The sequence below is a fragment of the Bos indicus x Bos taurus genome, chromosome 11 (genome assembly GCF_003369695.1).
Source record: "Bos indicus x Bos taurus breed Angus x Brahman F1 hybrid chromosome 11, Bos_hybrid_MaternalHap_v2.0, whole genome shotgun sequence".
NCBI lineage: Eukaryota > Metazoa > Chordata > Mammalia > Artiodactyla > Bovidae > Bos > Bos indicus x Bos taurus.
The window spans coordinates 98,694,729-98,718,011 of NC_040086.1; the positions used below are offsets into that span (position 1 = coordinate 98,694,729).

The following is a 23,283-nucleotide window of genomic DNA, read 5'->3' on the forward strand; positions in this document are numbered from 1 at the left end:
GCAGCCTAACCTGACCCTTCTGTTTTTGTAAGTAAAGTTTTATTGGAAAACAGCTCTGCTCATTTAATTTACATGTAGTTTGTGATTACTTTCATTCTGTAAGAGCAGAGTTGAGAATTTGTGAACTGGAACATGTGGCCCTTGGAGCCTAAAATATTGACTCTCTGGTGCTTTGCGAGTGGTTTGCCAGCCCTGCTCTAGGCACCCACACTTTTTGGGAAGTGTGTTTTGATTGATACCTGATGGAAGTCTTTTACTTGCCCTGAAGCTCATCGATCGAATGTGTGAAACTGCTGCGGCCAGACAAGGGGCTGTGTGTCGACCATAGCGCTTCACCTGGTGGCAGGCAGGGTGCAGTGGCCAGGAGCTTGGGTTTGGGGCCAGAGCTGGGGCTGGAACCTCAGGGCTGCCTTGTTCTCTTCTTGTGACTTAGGCACAGTGCCTAACTGGGCCAAGCCTCCGTTTCCTCTACTATAAAATGGGGTTCGTTGGGGGCTCAAATGATGGAAAGCCAGAAAAGCGTGTGGCCCAGTGCTCACGGGTGTGCAGTGAGCTTTACAGAGCCGTAGGCATGACAGTTACTGCTGATGGTTGGGAAGAGACTTCACACAGTCATGTTCACAAGTCTTAGTCTCCGAGAGTCCCGGAGCCATGTGGGAACAGTGACCGTGGCAGCGACATGCCCTCGTGCGGCTGCTTCTCCTTGCATCCTGGTGTGCTTCGCAGGAACGGTTGTGAGCGCTGGCGCAGTCAGGACAAGGACTCAGGCTTTCCCTGGGCTGGGGGTGTTGCTGTGGCTGATGTAGTGGGCCCGCCCTGTGACCTGCACTTCGACCTGCAGCCATTCCACAGGCCGCTGTAGGAATGTTCCCTTCCAGACCCTGAGCAGTCACCTCTCAGGGCTTACCTTGGCTTGCTGTGGCCACCCAAACATCGGGGTTTTTTTGGGGCGGGGGGGCATGCCATGCGAGATCTTAGTTCCCTGACCAGGGATCAAACCCATGCCCCCTGCAGGCATTGGGAGCATAGAGTCTAAACCACTAGGCTGCCAAGGAAGACCCCCCACTGGCATCTTTAAGGCTTGGATAAAGAAGAAGAAAGGAAGGGAGAGGCAAGAGGGATGAAGAAGAAATAAGACCACGTGGAAGTTGCTAGCGCCCAAGAACTGCCTCTCCAGAGGCCTGTGCCTCAGCGGTTTCTTAACCGTGTGCCGGCTGTAACCTGCAGCCCAAGGGAAGAGGGTGCCCCACTGGAAGCTGGGGATGGGGGTGCTGGGAGACCTGGCCATGGCTGGAAAACAGTTTCATCTCCTGCGGGCAGGGCGTCTGCACACAGGCACATAGCTGGTCTGCCTGTTGAGGGAAACATCTGGAGAGTTCCCAGGGGACGGACCCCTGGTATAGTATAATGATGGAGCACTCCCCACTCTGCTCTGGAGTTTGGCTAGCTGGGTCCTAGCTCCGTGTCCAGTGAGATCTTGGTCTTGGGAGTCACTTCCCCTGAAGCCGTGGTGTCCTTGTGTGTAAAATGAGGACAGTGGTGGGGTTGTTGTGCAGAGAAGCAACCAGCAGTAGCGCGTGCACAGTAGACTGGCTAGAGGCCTAGGTGTCACTGTGGCCTTGGCCAGCCCACGGTTTTGGGTGAAGGTCAGGGTGGGGTATTTGGCATTGTCTTTGCACTCTCCTGCTATCAGGTGGGGAGCCGGGGGCAGCCTGGAGCTCTCTGGTAGCTGGGCAGAGCTGGGGGCTGGCTGGGTGTAGACGGTGGAGGTCTGACACCTCCACGTCCTCATTCCCCTCTCTGTTTGGCAGGCGTACGCTGACTACATCGGATTCATCCTCACCCTCAACGAAGGTGTGAAGGGGAAGAAGCTGAGCTTTGAGTACAAGGTCTCCGAGGTAGGCCTGGTCGGGTTGGGCCCTTTCCCAAAACAGCTCCCAGAGCCTGCAGTGGGACCAGTCGGCCAGGTGCAGACAATACCATCACCCAGACACATGTGCAGTTCACACTGTTGACGCTGAACTATTTCTAATTTTTAAAAAAGTCTGTATAGATGTGTATCTATAGAATTGGGACCAAGGTACACAAGCTGTTTTATAGCCTGCTTTTTTGGAGTGGGGGCAAGCCTTGTAGCTTGTGGGATCTTAGTTCCTTGATGAGGGATTGAACCCCAGGTGCTGGCATTGGAAGCTTGGAGTTCTAACCACTGGACTGCCAGGGAGTTCCCCAGCCTGCACTTTTGTTAACTGGTGTTCCATGTAATTTTTAAATTACAAATGATCACGAAAGAAGTAAACATGCCAACTGAAGAGATTACTGTTAGAAACACGTGTAGCACTAACAAAAAAGCTTGCCCTCACCCTGTATTCCATGGAAAAGGCAATGGCACCCCACTCCAGTACTCTTGTCTGGAAAATCCCATGGACGGAGGAGCCTGGTAGGCTCCAGTCCGTGGGGTTGCTAAGAGTCGGACGCAACTGAGCAACTTCACTTTGACTTTTCACTTTCATGCATTGGAGAAGTAATTGGCAACCCACTCCAGTGTTCTTGCCTGGAGAATCCCAGGGGCGGGGGAGCCTGGTGGGCTGCCATCTGTGGGGTCGCAGAATCGGACATGACTGAAGTGACACAGCAGCAGCAGCACCCTATATTCCTCCCCATAACTGATTCCTGGGGACAGCCCCCTATTAACAGTGTGGGGGCTGTCACCCAGACCTGCCCCGGGAGCTCCTCTGCCCTTGAGCTGTGCCCTTACTGGTTTAAACAGCCCCCAACTTAGACTTTGAGGTCATTTCCCCAAACACTGCTGCTCTGAATGCCCTTGCACATAGGTCTGTGTGGGCATTCTTTCCTAAAGTTTCATTCCTAGAGATGGCGATGCTGAGTTGAAGGGTGCACACTGCTTGGTGGGGGCTCTTTGGCTGTGTTTCAAACACAGGCTTATTTATGGAGGGAGGGCAGGAGTTGTGGGGAAGCTCCTACCCGTAGAAGGTGTGGTCTCTCCAGTTGCTGGCTCTTGCTGTACTCCCACCTCCCAGCTCTGGGTCCCGGGCCTCCAGGGGCCTCTGGAGGTCTTGTTCCAGGCAGCCTAGCACTCCCTTGAACTTTCTCTTATCTCAGACCTCAGGTCCGAGCAGCCTCTCAATGGCTTGGCCACCCAGCTCTCTAGCCTTAGCTTTGGCCTGTTGGGGACGGCCTGGCCCTGGCTTGGCTGTCTGTCCACCTGCCGTAAGGCTGGCATAAGCCTCATGCTCCTGGCCGCTGACTGGCCGCTGGGTGGCCGAGGTCCTGTGGGACGCCAGACCTGTGTTGGGGATTGACAGCCTTCAAGAGAAGGGAGCTGATCCACCAATGACTTGTTGGTTCCTCTTGGGCCTGGTCACTGCTCTGGAGCTTTGACTGTGGGGAGAGAGGGCGCCTCCTTGAGCCTGTGGTAAGGAACGCTGAGCTGTGCTCAGTGGGCTGGGGAATGTGGCGGGGGGGAGGCTAATTAAAGGAGAGAATTGTAATTACCCCAGCAGATCCTGAGCCGCCAAGTCTCTCTCAGGTCCCTTAATTAGCCCTGAGACTTTGATGGTAGCTGTCTATACCAGCCAGGCGTTGTCTTAGTGCAGAGGCTGTTCTTTAGGCAGGATTGCAGCCTGCTTGAGTGCTGGGGTTCTAGAGTCAAGCTGACCAGGTTTTGATAACCTCTCACTTCTGAGCTGGATGGCCTTGTCCCCTCTGACACGCCATCCCCTCCTCTGTCTAGTGGGAAGATCCGCAGGCCTACTTGTGGCCCCTGGGGAGCATTCACTGTGATCCTGCGTGTAGGTGTATTTTTTTGGCACCGTGCCTGGCATGTACTAGATGGCATTATCATTTATTAGCCATTGTTATCATTAGCTGTTTTTCAGTTTCCAGTAACATTGTTGTCGCTTCACTTGGGGCTCTTCCTGAGCTGGGTTCATCCTCACAGCCTCATCTTGCGAGATGGCTAGCGTGGTCTCCAGGGGTCTCCCAGCTGCTGCCCACAGCTGACGGGCGGCTAAAGGCACCACACCCAGCATGTGGCCTCCTGTGCCGCCCAGGGCAGCTGCCTGCCTCCGCTGCTGCTGCTTGCTCCTGGCTCTTGGTGCAGGGGATGCAGCTGCTGCTGGGGAAAGGGCCGAGGGGCCTGGGATCGGCGTCCAGACCACCTGCAGCAAAGGGAGCAGGCAAGGGCCATGGGGTGGGATTGTCTAGACCCGTGTTTAGAAGGCTCTCCTTCCTTTTGGAATTGTCCAATTTTGGGGGGGGGGGGGGGTTAAAATTTTTTAAAAAGGTTTTTTTCTTTTTTTGTAAAATAAAGCTGACAGTAGATAGGAGGCTTACATTTTGCTGTAGTTCTGTGTGATTTTTAAAATGAAGGCAGAATTTTAAATCGACAAGTAAAATTGTACTGGTCCATGAAATCCAAAAAGGACTCTTTGGTCCAAGGAGAAAGAAGGTGGCTCCAATGATTCTCCATGCTTCCTAGGGGTCTCAGCCCACAACTCCTTCCCCTCCAGCCCCTCTCCCCTAGCCAGTCGAACAGTAGAGGCAGCCCCTAAACTCAGAAAGCCCTCTCCAGGAGGACCTGGGAGCCTCTAATTATTCATTGGCCCAGCTGAGCTGGCAGCTGGGGCCTGGCTCCTGCCTGCCTCTGAGCACCTTCTTTGTCCCATTCGGTGGGTGACCAGTAGTCTGGTGCCTTGTGGGGCCACCCGTCCTCAGAAATCTCAGTGGCTTTGTGGGGCCAGGTTTTCTGGGAGCCTGTCAACTCTTCCTGGTGACCTAGTTCTTCACAGCGCCAGACAGTGGCAGTGCTTTGGGTCATGTTTCAGCAATGCAGCTTTGTGTTATCCTGGCCCTGTGTGAGGGAACTTACTCCTCTTACAGGTAACTTTCCTCTCCTCCCAGGCCCCAAGCGTGGGTAAGGGAGGGCAGCACCGGGGCCACCGTCATGCTGTTTGTGTGGACTGCCGTGTGGTCCATGCCTCCTGGAGCTGCAGTGTGGTGGGGAGGGGGTGCCTTTACTCCCACATACTCCCATTAGCTCAAGCCTGCCGTTTCCCTCCGTACAAATACATGCTCAGCTCCTGGGGCTGTTTCTCTCTGTGGGCTCAGCAATGTCATACCTGACTGTGCCTTACCCTCTGGGTCACAACTGTTCCATGGGTGGCCCCTTGCGAATTCCTACCAGCGTGGAACTCCCAGAGACGTCTCCTCAGCCCATTTGTGCTCGGCGGACTCAGGCAGGGTCTGCTTCTGGGCAGGACCCCCTCCAAGGCCACCTGCCTCCACGTGTCCCCGTGTCGTGCTCCCTGAGCCTCCCGTACCTTTGTCCTGGCTCATTTCACATGCTGAATCTGGAGCAGGCACCTTCGGAGCCACCCTCACAGACTTGTGCTGGAGAGAGAGAGCCTCACCTGATTGCTTCGTTGAGTTACTTAGTGTTCAGTGTGCTAACACGGCCTGGCCTGGCACACTGATCCCACTGCTTAAAGCCTGCTCCGTGGGAGAGATAGAGCTGAGAGATAAGAGCTGGGTCTTAGCCACCACTGCCCACACGCGGACCTGTGGCCCCAGCTTTCCACAAAGGGAACAAGTGGAATAGCCCAAACGTTTAGCGGTGAGGGAGTGGGTAAATAATCACAGTGCATTGGCACAGTGCAATGTCAGTTGCTCGTAAGAGACTTGCACAAAGGTCACGTTTCTGTGCTGCTTGGAATGAGGGTTGTGAGGGAGCTGATCAGACTACAAAGTAGCGTGTGCCCCGAGACCCCGTTTGAGGGTCTGTGTGTGTGTGTAGATGTTGTACCCCGTCACCCTGTGCCAGACACCGCGCTGGTGTGCTTCATGGGTTGTCATTTAGGCCTCCAGGCGGCCCTCAGAGTTATTTACCCATTTTTATGCCCATCTTTGAGACGAGCAAACAGGCTCAGAGAGTTGAAGTTACTTGATCAAGGTTTTGCAGCAAATGATGTTTAACTGGGATTTGTTTATAAGACATTCGTTTTATTTTTGTGGTTCTGGGTCTCGATTGCAGCCCAGGACTCTTCCTGGTTGTGGCGTGTGCGCTTAGCTGCACCACAGCTTGTGGGCGCTTAGTCCCCAGATCAGGAATTGAGCCCACATCCCCTAAATCTGAAGACAGATTCTTAACCACTGGGCCACCAGGGAGGTCCCTTAGCTGGGATATAAATCCAGGTCCAGCTGCCTTCAAAATTCTAACCGTGATAAGCAGTGAAAAACACTGTAAAATGATGATATGGAAGAGTATGTTAAAATGTTAAGACAGACTCCCCTGCTATCTGAAAGTAAGAGTGTTTCTGTGAAACATTTTGTGAGCAGAAGTGGTGCAAAGGGAAAATCCTTTGCACTGAAAATCCTCTTCAGGTTTCTTTTGGTTAGCAAGAACCATTGCTACTGTAGGACTTCAGTCAGAGTGAAGTGGTGGAAAGTGAACTTACAACAAGCAGGGGATACCTTGTGGTATTGATTTCTGGGTGACAGGATTACCCGTCACCTTTGTTTCTTTCCTTGTTACGTTTCTCTTTTCAGTGATGAGCAGATATTGTGCTCTAAACAGAAGACCTCGATAAATGCAGTAAGGAAAGTCAGGGCTGCTGCTCACACTTGTCCAGCAGCTGCCCCCGCCCCTGGCCCCCGCCCCCGGGCAGGCTAGCTGGAGAAGCTGGGTGTGGGAGCCGTGCCTGTCCCTCAGCCTTGTGCCGGGCCCTTTCTGGAAGGCTCACTGTTCCCTTGGCCCCTCCTTCACACTCAGGAGGGTTGGGAAGAAAGGGGGACAGCAGGGAGGTGCCAGTGGTGTGAGGCCTGGTGGTCACTGTCCAGCAGCCATTGGGGCTTCCCTCTGTGGCTCTAGCATGGGGCCACTAGTCACGGTGTCTGGGCCCCCTCTATTTGCCTCCACAGGCCATTGAGAAACTGGTCGCTCTTCTCAACACGCTGGACAGGTGGATCGATGAGACCCCTCCAGTGGACCAGCCCTCTAGATTTGGGAACAAGGCCTACAGGACCTGGTATGCCAAACTTGACCAGGTGAGGCTGCCGCAGGATGGGCTTGGGGGCCGGGGGGGATTGGGGGGAAGCGTTCAGATATCAGCACTGGGGAGTTTGTTGAAACGGCAGTTCTGTTCCCTGAAAGTACAAATGCGTTTACCCTCTGCCCCAGCTGTCCTCTGGGAATCACCACGTGGCTGCGCAGCCCTCTGCACAGGGTTGTTCGTAGGTGATTGTGTGTAGCAGCAGACTGAGACGGCCCACGTGTCCATCTGCAGTTTATTATCAGTTGAATAAGCTAATAAGGCCTCCCCGGGAGTACCATGCAGCTCTAACAAAGAACAGGGAGGCGACTCAGGAACTCGGGGGAAGGGACTGCGACTTCCAGTGGTCCCTCCCTCAGTATCTGTGGGGGATTGCGTCCAGGGTCCCCCATAGATACTCCCTTGTATGAGATGATGAGGGTCCGTTGGTCCTCTGTGTCCATGGGTTCTCCATCAGTGGGTCCAAAGGGCTGACTACCCTGTTAGAGGGGAGGCAAGGTGTGATGCGCATGGCAAGCTGCCTTTTGTTAAGAAAGAGGAGACACGAGAAAGGTCTGTTTGTATTTCTCGGTGTGTACTGGAAGGATGAGAAAGGTCTGTTTGTATTTCTCAGTGTGTACTGGAAGGATACAGAGGAGGCAAATAAAGTGGTGGTTGCCTTTGGGGCATTGGAGAGGGGTGGATGGAGAGGAGAGAAGGGTGGAGTAAGATTTCTGAGTACATCCCTCCTACAGTGTATTCATTTTTGAGTCAAGCAAAGGTAATATTTGTTCAAAGCAAACAAAAAAATGCAGAGTAGCCACCCTATCCCATAGGTCTGTAGGTCTGGGGTGGGGCCTGGGGATCCAGATTTTCACCAGGTCTCCAGGAGATTCTCATGCCGGGTATTTACAGACTGAAGCTAAAGAAACTTGGGTGCTAATGTCTTGTCCCGGTGTTTTCACATGATGGAACAGGGGGAAGTACCAAGGACCCAGCAAAATGCTGTCCTTGTGTAAGAGTGACCTGGGGCTGCCTCTGGGTGCTAAGGTAGCACATGGCTTATTTTTTTAGTTGAGTTGTAACGTAAAGAAAGCTGACAAGTCATGGTTATACAGCTTGATAGATCTTAACCTGTTTTTAACCTTGCATCCACCACCCGTATCAAGCCATGGAACATTTCAGCACTTCCCCAGTGCCCTTGTGCCCCTTTCTAGTTGATATCCCCCAGATTTTTCTCACTGCTCCCCTATAGATTGATTTTGCCTGCTTTTGAACTTCGTGTGTTTGGCTTCTTTTGCTCAACTTTGTGATTCACCTGTGGTGTGTGGAACAGTGCCCCTTCTTCCTTGCTGCGTAGTATTCCAGTGTATGACCATAGCATAGGTTATCTGTTGTGCTGCTGATGGACAGTTTAGCTGTGGGATGTTTCCACGTTTTGGCTGTTATAAGTGATACTGCCGTGAACATCCTTGCATATGTCTTTGGTGAACATCGGGCACAAACTCCCTTGCTGGGAGTATGAAGAGGGAGGACATCTCTGGGGATGTCAGTGCGTTACTCGATGGGAAAGTCAAGTAGCTTCTTTTCAGGTCCCTCTCCTCTTGTCCCCAGAGCTGTGTCCTCTGGAGGGAGGGTCAGCAGATGAAAAGCCCCACCCCAGGGTGGTCTTTGTTGTGTAGAAATAAACGCTCTCCCATCTCTTCCTTCTGCGGGAGTTGGGATATCATGCCGAGATGCTGCCTCTGGGCACCTGCCCAATCTGCTGCTGCCACTGTGTGTCTCTTGTGTTACCAGGAAGCAGAAAACTTGGTGGCCACGGTGGTCCCCACCAACCTGGCAGCTGCTGTGCCCGAGGTGGCTGTTTACCTAAAGGAATCCGTGGGGAACTCCACACGCATCGACTATGGCACAGGTACCTGTGACCCCTGGCGGCGCCTCTTGGCTTCACTGCGGTTCTTTCTTGGACTGCCTCCTCTTTGCTCTGGGTTGTGTGGGATGAGGGAGCCCTGAGCAGGCAGCCCTGAGCAGTCATCCCTGTGGTGCAGTCGGTGTAGGGAAGCCGGCTGCTCCGACTTGGTCCACCAGGGGGAGCCGGTGCCACACATGTGGTGGCCTCAAGCACAGAGCTGATTTCTGTTCCTTGTAAAATGGCCTGACTGTGAGCTTATCACCATCCCCAAACTGACAGCTTACTGAGCACTTACTATATCCCAAAACAGCACTTACAGAAACCCTGAGAACTGAAAGAGCCTAGCAGTCTCTGGCAGTGCTGTGGGGCATTACTCTCAGCCACAGTGGCCATTAGAGGGAGCGCTGTGGCACCTTAAAAAAAAAGAGGGTTTCTCTATTCTGTAGGTCGGGGTGGCTGGGGAGGGCCCCTGCTTTGATAGGCCTGTCTTGCCTTGCCTTTCCTTTGCTCACTGAAGCAGGCAAATGCAGGAGCTGCTGCTCTCTTGGGCCCTTCCCTTGCCTCTAGAGGAGCCCAGGCCAGAGGGGCAGGCCTGGAGAAGGGCCCCCTTGGACCTGGGTCCTGGGAAAGTTTTGTCGTCTACTCCCCTGATGCTGAGGAACAGGCTTATTATCAAGTGAGACTTTCAGGGGCGGAGCTTTGACTGTGACCAAGCAACCTGTAGGGGAGAGGGACCAGGTCAGCAGGGACTGGGTCTTTCTTCCACTCTCAGACGCTCCTTGTTGTCCAGGGGTGATGACTGCCCCTGTGTGGTGGTGGCTTGAACTCTAGCTGGTCATGATCCCAAACTGTGCAGCTGAAAGTAGCAGCTCATAAGCATTCCAGGCCCTGGGAGGGGCCCACGGAATCATAAACTATCAAATAAGGGCAGAGACTTTTGACTCTGTCCCGTTAGTGCCTGACCTGGACCGTGACTGCTCCTATAGTAGGTTCTCAATAAACAGGGTCGAATTGATGAGTGAGTTAAGCCTCCCAAGTGAAATGTGAATGCCTATGTAAGAATCGCCAGCCTAGGCCTTTAGGAGTAGAATTATAGTACTGGTGGTTCTTAAAGGGACCCTGGTCTTTCTGGATGGGGAAGAGGTCCCTTTACCTCCATGTTGACCTCCTGCCTTAGATGGGAAGTTATTGGTGATTTGGACTCTGGTGAGGCTGAGAACAGTCCTACTCCTTCTGGAAGATTGTCAACCTCGGCTGTTTTTCTGTCCCAGGACATGAAGCAGCCTTTGCTGCTTTCCTCTGCTGTCTCTGCAAGATCGGGGTGCTGCGGGTAGATGACCAAATAGCCATTGTCTTCAAGGTGTTCAATCGGTGAGTGAGCCAGGCGGGAAGGATGGCTGCCGGTGGTAGGAGAGGTGGGGGTGGGGCGGGGGGCGGGGGGTGGGTCTCTTTCCTCCTTGTTGCTGTCAGACTGGGGACAGGGGCCTGGCAGGAGCTCCTGAGTGGCTGTGGGTTCTCTTGTTCTGTCCTAATCAAGCCATGACTGTGAACAGGGTGTCCAAGACTCCTCCTTCTGAGAGCTTCAGATTCAAGTAAAACTCAGTGAAGGGAAAGTTACCTAACGGCTGCTGACGCTTCTGTGGCATTTATCACGTAGAGGTTCTTTCTAAGCACCTTACATGCAAGTCTTTTAATTCTCATGACCACCCGAGGAAGTAGCAACTGTCATTTTCATTTTACAGATGAGGAAACTGAGGCATAGAGAAATCAGGTGTCTTCACTGAGGTCACGGCCAGCTGAACCCAGGCAGGCAGGCAGGCTCTGACCGGTTCCTCTCGCCACCCAGGCCACCTCCCTGCGCATAGGCGTGTCTCAGTCACCCGAGGGCGTTGACACGTCCCCGCTGGGCCCCACTCAGGTGCTGCAGAAGCTGCAGCTCTAGGGCAGTTCCTGAAGGAGTCTAATGGGTGAGAAGCTGCAGCTCCTGCCCGGGCTCTCACATTGTCAGGAGGTGATGGCACTAACCTTCCCCAGTTGGTGTGTTGCCTGTTTCCTGGGCCAGAGGAGGCTGAATGTGAGAGAGAAAAATGAAGCTACGTTATTTTGAGTGTATCGGCTGATGTGTAACTTGGCGCGTAGGCTTTAATTGACCTGTTGCCCTCCTCGGTGGTTCTTTCTAGCCTCCTCTGCCCCACTAGCTGAAGGGCTGAGACTGTCTTTCTGCTTTTTGCCACCCGCCTGCCCTTCCCCGCCCTCCGGTGCAGGTACCTTGAGGTTATGAGGAAGCTCCAAAAGACGTACCGAATGGAGCCGGCCGGCAGCCAGGGCGTGTGGGGCCTGGATGACTTCCAGTTTCTGCCCTTCATCTGGGGCAGTTCACAGCTGATAGGTACTGAAGTGGGGCGTGGACCCCCCACCCCCAGCCCCCCTTCCTCCCTTCCTTCCTTCCCCTCCCTCCCAGGGCACACGCTGACAGCTTGTAAAGCAGGCATCAGAGCAGCTATTGATGGAGCCGGCTTGCTGCTGACCTGCTGCTGCAGCCGGCGGCGTGGCAGGCCAGGGAGGCGGAGGCCATGCACCACCGAGATAATGGGAGTGACACGGGCTGGGCTGAGGGCACGTGCTGGGCGCACAATCGACTGGTGTGAGACACACCCCCAGTCCTGGCCACGGCTGTAGGGTTTTATGTTGAAGATGAGGGGTTCTTTTGACTCAGTGACCAGCATCATCCACTGTTATTATCAAGCTGTGCACAGGGGGCCGTTGGGGAGCTGCTCCCGGATGCTGGTCCAAGGCCCACCCACTACGAGCCTGCTCTGGTGGTGGTTCCCCTCAACTTTCCCACGGGCAAGCCAGAGTGGGTTAGGGTTCCATGTCTACTTGCATATAGAATTAACTGCCTTAAAAATAACATTAGTAAAGGATGCTTTGTTGAGTCCTTGCCCTGTGTCAGGCCCGCTCTCGGTGCTTCAGGGAGATCATCTCGAGGACCCTGGGCAGGGTCTTTGCCAGCAGACCGTCAACACTGACCTGGGCAGGTGCCATGCTGAGGGCTTTAGGCCGGTGCTGATGGCTAGGTACCCTCCCCACCCCCAGCCCTTATAGGGTGATCTTATCCCCACTGCATGGATGAGGAAACTGAGCCGCATGGCTGGAAAGAAGCAAGGCTGGTACTCATTACACTAGAGTACACACACAGGGCCGTTTACTGCTTCTGCGAGATCAAGTGTTGAGGGCGCAGGGGCAGATCTTGGGCCCTCAGGCGGGTGTTAACGGGGCTGGTTTGCTGTGGCCCGGTGGTGCCAGTGCCTGGTTCTGAACCTCGGGGCTCTTTGCTGCTTCCAGACCACCCATATCTGGAGCCCAGGCACTTTGTGGATGAGAAGGCCGTGAACGAGAACCACAAGGACTACATGTTCCTGGAGTGCATCCTGTTTATCACCGAGGTGAGAGAAAAGGAGTAAGGAAGGGGCCCCTGGCAGCCTCCGGGCCAAAAGGGCCTGAGGAGCCAGAGCTGCTCTCTGAAGGGGGCGGGGCCACCCCTAAAGCAGGTTATTGAAGAGGAGGCCCAGCTAGGCCTCTCTGAAAGGCAAAGCCACCTTCTGGCTGTCCAGGATCTCCTCCCCTAGATCAGTTTCTACTGGAGCTGACGGACTAAGACCTGGTCATTAGGTGGACTTGGTGACTGATGAGGCAGGTCTGAAGGGTGGGTGGGTGTCAGCATCTCTTGAGTGGGCCCCCCAGCGTCTGTAGAGCTACGTGTGTGTGGATGTGTGTGATGGAGCCTTTGTAGGAGTTGGAGAGACTAGAGTGGACAGCCAGACAGATTTCTGTTGAAGGTTCACACCTCTGTTGGTGTCTGAGGACAGAGGCCTCATGAAGTGCTGGAAGTGAAAGTTAGTAGGCCTGGACCCTCAGGCCACCCAGCAGGGATCATTTAGGTGCGTGTTGTTATCCCGCTAAAGTAGGATCTCCCACAGTATGGCCTTGGACCACTTCCTCAGAGTCGCCTGGGGAGCTTGTTGAAATGCACGGTCTTGGGCCCCACCACAGCTTTCTGAATCAGAATCTTGGGGGACATGCGCTAGGACCCTGAATTTAAGCACAGGACATGAGCCAGGTGACTATGCATCAAAGGTGGGGGCCCACTGCTTTGGGGGCCTCTCAAGAAGCCTTTTCAGCTTCCCTGCCTAGTGCCTGACCCCCACAGACTTCCAAGGGGTGCCCTGGCTCTGCCTCCTGCAGAGGTCCTGCCCACATTCTCTTTCCTGATGCCTACAAGCATTCCCCTGGCCCCAGCGACCTCCCTGGCACTCTCGTGGATCCCCCCTCCCTGTGGGGGCTGCTCTCTCTGCTGCCCATTCTGTCCCCTGAAGAGAGGGCCGCCTGGTTAAACAGCCGTAGCTGCAGGCTCTCCTGGTCAGCATTCGGCTCAGGCCTCTGCCAAACTCCAGAGGCCAGAGGGGAATGACACGTTTTTCCAAGTCAGCAAATGAAGCCTGTTCTGACGGCTGAGTGGCCGCCGCTTCATTCCCTGAGATCTGCTGCCTTCAGCACTGTAGGCACCCCAAGGTCGGAAGGACTCCAGGGCAGCCTGGCTGGCTGCCTTGAGAGCCAGTCACATGCTGCTGACTCCAGACTAGGTCGGGAGGGTCTGAAGAGCCCGGAGACACCTGGGGCTGGGCGGGGAGAAGGGGTGGCTTCGCTGGCCCCTCTAAGAGGCTAAGCTGGTTAGGCTCCCCCAGGTGGCTGGCCAAGCCCCAGGGCCCCTATTAGTAACTAATGAGGTAGAAAACCAGGCTGGGCCTCAGGGAATATGGGAATTGACTCCACGTTAAAATTTTGTATTTTTGTTTATTTGTTTGATTATGCTCGGTAGGTATAAAAACCCAAAAGCCTTCCCAAAATTTGGGACGCAGGTCTTCTGCTAGAGGAAATCCTACAGTGGCCGCTAGGTGGTGCTAAAGACACACTGAACTTAGCGGAGGTTTTGATAATAGACGAGGTAGAGGCGTGAACTGGGAGGAGGCCGGCAGGCCCTCGAGTTCTAGGTTGTTCTGCACCCTCTGTTCAAGGCCTGGTTCTCACCCTGGGTCTGGTGCTTGGGCGTGGTGGGAGGTGCTGGATGCTAGCAGGGGCATGCCGCAGAGCTCAGAGTGCTGGCAGGGGCCCCTCTCACCCATTTGGCCCGCCCTGAGCCGGCTGGCGCGGTTCCTGTTGAGGGCACACATTGTGCTAGTTCTCCAGAGTCTGGGCTCAGCACCCAGACAGGGCTTTCGCAGCCCCTCGGTGGTGGTGAGGGAGGCCCTGACTGACGGCTGCAAGGAGCTCTGTGTGCCATGGCCTGTGTGCTGTGGCTGGGACGGGGGCAGTGTTGCCTCTGCAAAACCAGGGATTCGCTAGGGCTGGTGCAACTGGGAGACTGAACAGACAAGAGTTGGAAAGGAGACCGGGCCAGCCTGGGACCTGCCCTGGTGGCCCTGGGCCTCCCACACAAGGCCCTCACGGGGCAGGCTTCTCCACCTCAGGAAATGCAGCTCTGGCGCCTTTAAGAGCCCAGGGCAGGCAGGAAAAGAATTTCAGTTTCAATCTGGCTTCTAAATTTGGAGTTTTGGGAAGGGAGGGATCAGATTTCAGCTGGAAGGGAAGGAGCTGACAGGAAGGCGCTGTGCAGAGCCTCCCCCCCCCCCCCCATCCCCCCTCAGTTACTGACAGAGGAACCATTTACAAAAGGCCGATTCTCTTGGGAGTGGAGAGGCAGGAACGCAGCGTCTGTGAGTAATTTCCTGCTCAATATGGCTGCTCTGACTCACACAATTCCCCTGGGGTCACTGCGGGACTGCAGCTTGCTTGCTCGTTCTAGCTTTCTCTTCTCCCTTTGTGGCTAGAATGAGCTAATTTTTTTCTGTCTTCTCGACCCCATTCCTTTTTCCCCTCATCTGTCTTCCTTTCCAGAGTTACAGAGACTCCTTCCAAAGGGCTGAAGGGTGGAGGGGGGGTGGGGCAGAGAAAGCATCTTTGGCCTTTCCAGGGAGGGGGCTAGGACCTCTGGGGCCTCAGGGCTCAGGCCTCCCTCTGGCTATGAAAGGGTGCCAGAGAGGCCTTTTGGCTCACCATCCCATGCCCCTAGTAGGGAAGGCTGGCCCAGCAAGCAGAACCTCTGGTTTCCCCACACCCCTTTGCTGGCCTTGGCCGAAGAGCCCTTGCTGAGCAGACTCGTGGAGCTGCAGCTGTGACAGAGGCCAGCAGGGTGCCTCCTGGGTGGTTTCTCACAGGGCTCAGTCCAGAGTGAGACTGGTTCTATAGCTCCAGTGATCCCTGAGCTTCTCAGGGCCTGGAAGTATGCAAGAGAGGGCTGGAGCCTGGCACTACTCCCGTGGGGCAGGGTGCCTGGGGAAGGGGCGGGGCGAGGGGAGGATGGGGTGGAGTCTGATGGAGTGGGGCTCCAGAACAAAGCTCTGAGGGCGAGGACCAGCGCCTGCAGGCTGGGGGCTCCTGGCTGCCTTCCTGGAGGAAGGAGTCTTAGAGAGAGGAGGGGGAAGTCTGGGTGAAGGGACCGGCCCAGGAGAAGCCCAGTGGGGACCTTGGGCTGTGGCCTCACTGCTCAGGGAAGGAGCCTATTGTCCATGCTCCTGAACCTGGGGGTTGAGACAGGTTTTTGCGGGGGGACTTGGGCCAGGGAAGGGAGATGACAGGGTTAAGTAAAATGGCAGCTTTTTCAGCTTTGATCTTGCAGTTTTGTAAGTGTTGCCCTCACTGGGGGAGTGAGAGAGTGGGTCACCAGGCGAGTCCACAGCCATGGGTGAGGGCTTTGTGCTCGTGGGACCCGCACTCATGCCCAATACAGAGAGAGGGCTGAGGGACCCCCATCCCTTCTCCCTGGAACAGCTTTCCACCAGCCCCGCCTCCACACATAGCCTTTTCTGGAACCTTCCACCTACTCGAGGTCCAAGTCAGCTTTCTCACCAGCTCAGCCTCTGCTTTTCAGACTTTTTCTTTTGATGCCTGTGCTCAGGGTCCCGTCCCCCAGCATCAGCCGGGGAGGGGGCAGTGTGGAGGGGATTGTGAACTGCCTGTTAATAAATACAGATGTGCTGGCCTTGTGCTGTCTGAGGGGTGCACTCAGGCGCACGCGCTTCCTCGTCTCAGTGCTGGTTTCTGAGATCATGGAGGCTCCACTGGGCCTGCTGCAGGATTTCTTCCAAGAGGAGGGACTGGGACCGTACGGTCCTTGCTCCTGCCTGTCTCTCGCTGCTGGGGTTGCCATCCCTTCTCCACTCGGCTGCCAGGTCAGGCTGGCTTTCTAAAGACGTTCCTCCCGCATCTGCTGCAGGTGACCCGTGTTTTTCCCCTCTTTTCCTTCTTCCCTCCGCCTCCCATGAAGAAGGCAGTCAGGTGCTTGGGCTTGGTCCAGGCCCTCTCCCAAACCGACCCTTCCCTAGGCTCTTCCTGCTCTCCCTGTGGCAGGCCAAGAGAGACCCTGTCTCTGGCACATGTGTGTATGCGTGCACGTGGGCATATGCACACATGCGCCTGCCTGCACGACTGCCACCCCATAGGTGCCTGCTGCCACCTGGTCTTCGTGAGAGTGTGTGTGCGTGTGTCTGTATGTACGTCTGTGTGTTTACATGTGTATGTATGTGCTTACATGTGTGTGTGTACACATGTGTGTGCTGGAGCAGCCTTGCTGCAGGGAGCAGGTGGTAGGCTCCAGGGCCCACATCTCCAGCTTGTGAACTCTTCTTTTCCAGATGAAGACAGGCCCCTTTGCAGAACACTCCAACCAGCTGTGGAACATCAGCGCTGTCCCCTCCTGGTCCAAAGTGAACCAGGGTCTCATCCGCATGTATAAGGCCGAGGTGAGTGGGGACTGGCTGGCACTCTCGGTTCTGGGCGCCCTCACCCCCACCCCACTGTTCTGCTCTCTGTCCAGCTCTGAGTTGTGGGCCAGCCCCTTCTGACACCTGAGGCCTGTGAATCTCTGTCTTTGGGATGGGCAGCCAGAAAAGCCCTGTGACTGAGGCCAGACCCTGCTGCTCCTGGGTCTCTGTTCCCACTTGTCAAATGGCTGGAGGCACTTCTCAGCTCTGTCCTGTGGGGACGCGATAAAGGAAACAGGCTTGGGAAAAGGCTCTATCCTTTGGAGACGTCATCCAAAATGATGTTTCTCCCACCTTGGTGTGTCTGATAGCTGGGCAGGTGGGAGGTCTTGTGGGGAGGCCCAGGGCTACATTTTTAATAACTGCTTCTGGGGTCCTCCCTGCTCTCCAGTCAGAGCAGCAGGGAGAGGTGTGGGCCTCCGGAGGTCCCCCTGCTGGGGGGCGGCCACCCCCTTTCCTGCCCCCTCTGCTCGTCCTCCTTGGCAACCTTCTCCCCTCCAAGGACGTGACTTTTTCTCTGGCAAGTAGGGAGGAGACATTTCTTCCCACCCTGTTCTTTACTCTAGCTCTTCCACATCTTAGGCAGACCAGTCCTAGAACTGCTTGACCTTGACCCGGGAGGGCCTGGCGTGAAGTCCCTCACCCGGAGCAGTGGGTCCCAAACTCCCCTCTTTTCACCCTTCGGCTGGTGGTCTCAGGTGTTGTTCTGGAGGTGCTTCTCTCTCGACCCTTGGTCATCCCTCTCCAGGGAAGGGGAAGGTTGTCTAGGTGGCCTCCTTACAGCCAGAGCTCACTCAGGGCCGTCAGCAGAGGCAGAGGAGCAGGAAGGGTAGGGTACAGGGCGCTGGGTGTGGCTGGGAGTACCAGCGCTTCCAGTGGCCTGGATCCCTCTGTGCCGCCCTGAAGGGGTTAAAGGTGCTGGGACTGACCAGGCCTGGCCCTCTCCCTCCCTTCCGCCTCCTCCCCCTCCGGTCCTCTTCCTCTGGACTTCACATCCTGTGTTTAGGTTCCAGCCCACATACCTCTCTAATCTGAGAGGAGCCTTTGCTGGGGCTGGGCAGGCTCCATCCGGCCCTCAGCCCTCCACACTGGCCCTCCTGCTGGAGAGTCCCCAGGGCACTGCCCTCTGTGTGTCCTGTTGTTCTCGACCCCTCCCCACCCCAGTCCCACAGTGGATGCTGAAGGGGTCTCCCCGCTGCCGCCCCCTCCAGGCCCTCCCACCCCCCACCTCCCCATAGGCTGGACTCTGGTGCCTTCCCTGCCTAGGATCTTAGATGCTGTCCTTCCTGCAGGCTCTTACTTGAGTGACTAAACTTACCTTGACCTGGGCCCCTAAGGGCGGAACAGGAGGCCCTGCCTCCGGTCCCTACCTTTGTCCAGAGGCAAAAGAACCCTGGCTGGAGGAGCAGGGTAAGACTGCAGCCCTGATGGTGCCGCACAAACAAAGCGGTCGAAGGTGGAACAATTGTCCATGTGTCTCTGGCTGTTGAACACAGGAGGTCAGCGACTGCAAACTGCCCGCAGCTCAGGACCAGACAGAGGGAGCGCTGAGCAGATAACCCAGCGCCCTTCCTGAAACCCAGAAATTGCAGCTCTGGCTGCACGCAGCCTGCCAGCTGCTGTGTGGTGGCCACGCCTTGGTAGGACAACCCTGGGACTCGCTGACTCTTAAGTCTAGGGCCACCGAGTCCCTGTAACCTGCAGCAGCCATTTATAAGTTGCCAGCAGGTCACCCTTAGTCTGTGATCCCTGGGGTTGTGGAGTCGCACACTCTCTGAGCAGAGGAAAGCTAGGAGTGGACTCGTTCTTCCAGATGGGTTCCGGTCCTTAGGGACCTTGGGTCCTTGGGGACCTCCGAGGCCTGCCAGTTCTGAAGTACAGAGGGAGTTTAGCAGAGGCCAGAGCCCGAGACAGAGTTGGCTGCGGGAGGGGAGCTGCCCTGAGTTGCCACGAAGGCCTGTCTGGGCCTGGCGCTTGGGCCCAACTGTCTGCATCTTCAAGCTGCCTGTCTCGGCCTTTCTGAGTGGAAGAACCAGATGCTTCTGGGGCCCTTGTTGGGGTGGGCCTGTCTTTCCTGAGGGCTGGCCCCATGCGGGTGTTCCCTTCAGAAGGGTCTGTCAGGACCGAGGAGCTCCTTCTCTCCCTGACTCACTGGGAGCTGGGAGGGCCGCCCGCTGGAAGGTCTGGACTCAGCTTGGCTGAAGCAGTTGCTCTGTCCAGAGCACAGGTATTGCCGGCACAGGTCACTGCTCTGGAGAAGAGGCGTGGCCTGAGGCGCCTCTGCTGTGACCCTGGCGCTCCACTTCTTTTGCCCCAAGCATCCCTTTGCCTTTAGCCCAGTTCCTCACCTCCCCCTGGCCCTGGGGAAGCTTGTTTGGGGGATCCCTGAGGGCAGAGTGAACAGAACCCCTGCTCCAGTCCCCTAAGCCTCTTGCCTTTATAACTTCTCAGGCCTGAAAGCTAGAAGCAGGTTGACCTTTGACTCTTTCTGGAATTCCAGGGCCCTAGGGGGCCCCCCTTTGACAAACTCCTACCACTTCCTCCATGATCTAAGCACAATGGCAGCTGCCTTTGCCTCTGGCCTGGATTTGCTGCTCTTCCCCGCCAGGGGCCACCCCCAGCTGCCTGCCCCCCACTTTGTCTGCCCCAGGCCCAGGGTCTGACTGTGGCCTGGAGCTCTGCTCCCTCACACAGCTTAGCTCCCCATCCTTCCATCATCAGAGATTTCCCTTCCTGCTCACCTCCAGGCCCTCTTCAGGCTTTGTGGACCATCCCTGACTCTGAGAGACAGACACACACACGCACACGCACACACACACACGCACACGCACGCGCACGCACACACACACACACACACACACACACACACCCCCTCCCTCCCACCCCCCCCCCACCCCCATGGCAAAGGCCCCTTCATCTTTGCTGCTGGCTCTTGAGGTCATGGACCCCGGGCCAGCGCTGGCCTTTGTTCCTCTGAGGTAGCAGGAGAAGGGGACAGTAACAGGATGGGACCCTTGCCCTCTCTGAGGCCAAAACCCTGTTCCAGCCCAGCCAGGAGGTGCACATCCTGCCTGCCTGTGCAGCCAGAGGTCTGAGAGGAAGCCCCCTTCCCTTGCATGCACGGGGCTGCTGCCTGTGTGGTGGGCTGACGCGGGGGGTGGGGGTGGGCCCCCTCCTTTCCGGGCCCCTCGTGATGCGGACACGGTGCCTGGGCCAGACGGCAGGCTCTGCTTCTCCCGTCTCCCCTCCTCTGCCGCAGCCCTGGGCCGAGGCCCTGGCCCGACTGGCTTCAGGCAGCCATCCCCCTGCCCATTGCGCTTGTCCTCTGCCCGAGCACTGGGCTGCTGGGAATTGCCCTGTGGTAGGGGGAGTTGAGGGGCTGTCAGCCGGTTCTTTCTGTCTCACTCTGAAGTGCCAGGATGGCTTTTTCAGTCTGGAGAACTGAAAAGTGGGAAAACGGGCCTTGGGCCCATCTTAGCTGGCGTCCCGGTGTATCCCCATGCCTCTTCAGGGCGGGCCCTGGGCAAGGGGTCCCCGTGGTCTGGAGGGTTCTTTTCCCCTCTGGGCCCCAGCTCATCCCTCTGGGCCTAGTGGTGTCACTTGGCTGCCCCTCTTCTTTGCTGCTGCCTTATGGGGTTGAGCTGCCTTCTCCCCCATCTCCTCCCTGTCTCTTACTCTCCTGTCCTTACTAGGGCCTGGCCTGATTGTTGTGGAGTGGGTGGCTTTGGGTGGGAAGGGCTGGTCAGGAACGGGTGGGAAGCTCTGTTCTTCCCCAGAGGCTTGGGGGCTGCTCTGGGACTGGGCCACTTCCTTGGCCCTGGACGGACACCTGCTGCAGCCGCACATGGGAGTCGTCCGGGGGGTCTGTCCGAGGCCTGAGCGGCCAGGCGGGGCTTGGCAGGGCACCACGCAGCTCTCACCTGTCCTCTCCGCCCTTTCTCCTCGCAGTGCCTGGAGAAGTTCCCCGTGATCCAGCACTTCAAGTTCGGGAGCCTCCTGCCCATCCATCCCGTCATGTCGTCATGCTGAGAGCAGCCTGTCCTGGCTGCCGTTCCCGTGCCTGCCCTCCCCAACTCCAGCTGCTGCCCCCTCCCCACCCCCTCCCCTTGTTCTTTCTGTTTGATGAGAGGCTGTTTACTGGGGTGGGTGCTGAGTACGGGGCTGATAGAGGCTCAGGGCATAGGGCTGAAGGACCCAGGTCAGGAGAAGTGACCAAAGTGTGGCCAGTTTCCCGCCTTGCCCTGCGTGGACGGGCAAGGTGAGGGGGCCGGCGCAGGGTCCCGGGGCCCTGCTCCTGCCCTGGCCTCCCTCTCCTTTCATTCAGTCCCATCTGAGCCCAGGCTGACCCGGCCACTGTGGGTGGGGGTAGGTACTCTGCTGTGGCCATTGCTTTCCCTCGCAGGTTGCCTTTCTAGGGGTTGGAGCAGCTGCTTCCCCCGCGGGGTGGGGCAGTTTCCTAAGCCATGTTTGGGTGGGTGTCGGGGGGTCCTGAGGGCTGGAGGCTGAGGCTGGCAGCCAGCCTGGGATGGGGTTGGGAAGGGAGAAGCGTGGACTCTTCTGGCCGGTGACCCTCCCAGCTCTTCCTCATGCTGACCCCCAGCCTGTGGGGGCCCCTGTGTCCAGTGCCTCATCCTTGCTTTTCTGCTCTCTGGCTCCAGGGAACCCTCTGGAGGGCCCGGCAGGGCTTGCTCCCCAGGCTCTCCCTGGCTGGGAGCGGGTGGCAGAAACTCTGGAGGAAAGAGGGTGGGCTGGGGCCGGTTGCCGCCGTGTAGCACCTGGGCTGCTCCCTGCATTCTCCAGCTGCTCCTGCTCCCTCATTGCTGCTGCTTCTGCAAGCCCTTGGCGCTGCTTCCCAGCCCCTCGTCCTGCTGCCTCCCCGGACTTGCCCGGTGGGGCTCCAGGAGGAGCTGTGAGGATGGGCAGGGGCAGGGCTGGTCCGGACTGGGGGCTGCTAGCAACAGCCGGCCACCTCCAGAGTTTTCTTCTGGGGGAGGGCTGCTTCCAGTCCTGACTCTCCGCTGCCCCTCCCCGTATCTGGGCCCACCCATCCTTCTGGGAAGGGGGAGCACCTGAGAAGCACAATCGAGGGGCTTGGCCTTCGCGTCTGGGCCGATGGCCTGGGCAGAGGCTGGGACAGGGGCCGCCAGAGTCACAGAAATAGTTTCCTAGGAGAGGCTCAGCGCCTGCCTCCCCCCAGGGCCCCCACACCACCGCCTTCCTGGCTCCTCCTCCCCTGCGCCCCCAGGGCCTCCCTGGCCTGGCGCCTTCATTGCTGTTCAGATTAAAGCCTCTGTCTTGCACCTGCTGCCTGTGTGAGGCGTGTCTTTATGCCATGCGCTTGTTCCCTCCACACGGCAGTCTGTCCCCTATCAAGTCCCCTTCCCTTGGGCCAAGGAGTCTAGGGCTTGAGCTGTTTCAGCTGAGGCCTGGGGGCCCTGAGTTCAAATCCTGGTTGTCACCACGCCCAGCTGCAAGGTCTTAGGTAAATTACTGATTCTCTCTGATCCTCAGCTTCCTCATCTATAAAATGGGGATACACATAGGGTGATTGTGAGGAGCCAGTGTGGGGTGTGAAGTCCTCAGCACAGGGCCTGGCACACAGCAAACGCTCTGCGGTCACTGTGGCTATTCTGAGCCCCTGGGTCAGCCCTGAACTGGCCTGAGCAGTCATTGGATTGGGCCTGACTGACTGTGAACTGGGCCCCTGAAGTTTTTAAGGGGGTACCCTCTACACACTCTCCACTCCTCATGTCCATGTCTTGCTGGAGTTGGAAGTCTGGGTTGGGCTGCTGTGCCCTAGACTTGGCTTCTGTCTTCAGACGAGCCTCCTCCAAAAACAAGATCCCTTGGCCTTTGGCCCAGCCTCGGAGGGGAGGCCTCGCACAGAGTAAGGAGAGCCTGGTGGCCAAGAGCCCTGCCTTTGGAGTCAGACTGATTGAGTTCAACCCAAAGCCCGCGCAGCTTGGTGGCTTGGAGACCCTGATAGTTGACTTCATGTCTGAGCCTCTCCTCAGAAAAATGAGCAAAGTAATAACTTAGGTCATGGATTCTGGGATTCATTCATTTTTCAAGTAGTGGCTGTACTTTCCGCATTCTAATGTTGATGACAGTAACTCTAAACATACCAAGATTGTTAGGTGGTGGTGCATTACTATAAAGAAGAAAAGGAGAGCAATTGAGAGGGTCAGCAAGGTACTTGAGTTACAAGGGTCAGGAATGACCCGAGCTGAGACCCCAAAGAGGAGAAGGATCTGCTGGCAAAGGCGGGGGAGCAGCAGCAGTGGCGGAGCCCCTCTGGGGAGGGGAGGGGGAGGAAGCCAGGCTTGGGGGCGGTGGGGGTTGGGGGGTGGAGGGGCCCTTGTGAGCTCTGTGTTGGTGTTTGGAGTCCAGCTCGGCTGGAGTAGTCTTTGGGAAGCTGCGGAGGGTTTTGCACCTGAAAAGGGCC

At 56.7% G+C, this 23,283-nt stretch overlaps 1 protein-coding gene across 1 annotated transcript in view; it reads left to right on the forward strand.

Moving 5' to 3' along the window:
* Nucleotides 1-22,143, forward strand: part of PTPA (protein phosphatase 2 phosphatase activator) — a 31,670-nt gene extending 9,527 nt beyond the window's left edge. Inside the window, exons 3-10 of the mRNA XM_027556530.1 lie at nucleotides 1,812-1,898; nucleotides 6,937-7,062; nucleotides 8,844-8,961; nucleotides 10,230-10,329; nucleotides 11,223-11,347; nucleotides 12,304-12,404; nucleotides 16,710-16,817; nucleotides 20,787-22,143. Coding sequence (XP_027412331.1) covers nucleotides 1,812-1,898; nucleotides 6,937-7,062; nucleotides 8,844-8,961; nucleotides 10,230-10,329; nucleotides 11,223-11,347; nucleotides 12,304-12,404; nucleotides 16,710-16,817; nucleotides 20,787-20,867 — 846 coding nt within the window. The 3' untranslated portion in view covers nucleotides 20,868-22,143. The remainder of the gene's footprint in view (nucleotides 1-1,811; nucleotides 1,899-6,936; nucleotides 7,063-8,843; nucleotides 8,962-10,229; nucleotides 10,330-11,222; nucleotides 11,348-12,303; nucleotides 12,405-16,709; nucleotides 16,818-20,786) is intronic.
* Nucleotides 22,144-23,283: the final 1,140 nt, after the last annotated feature.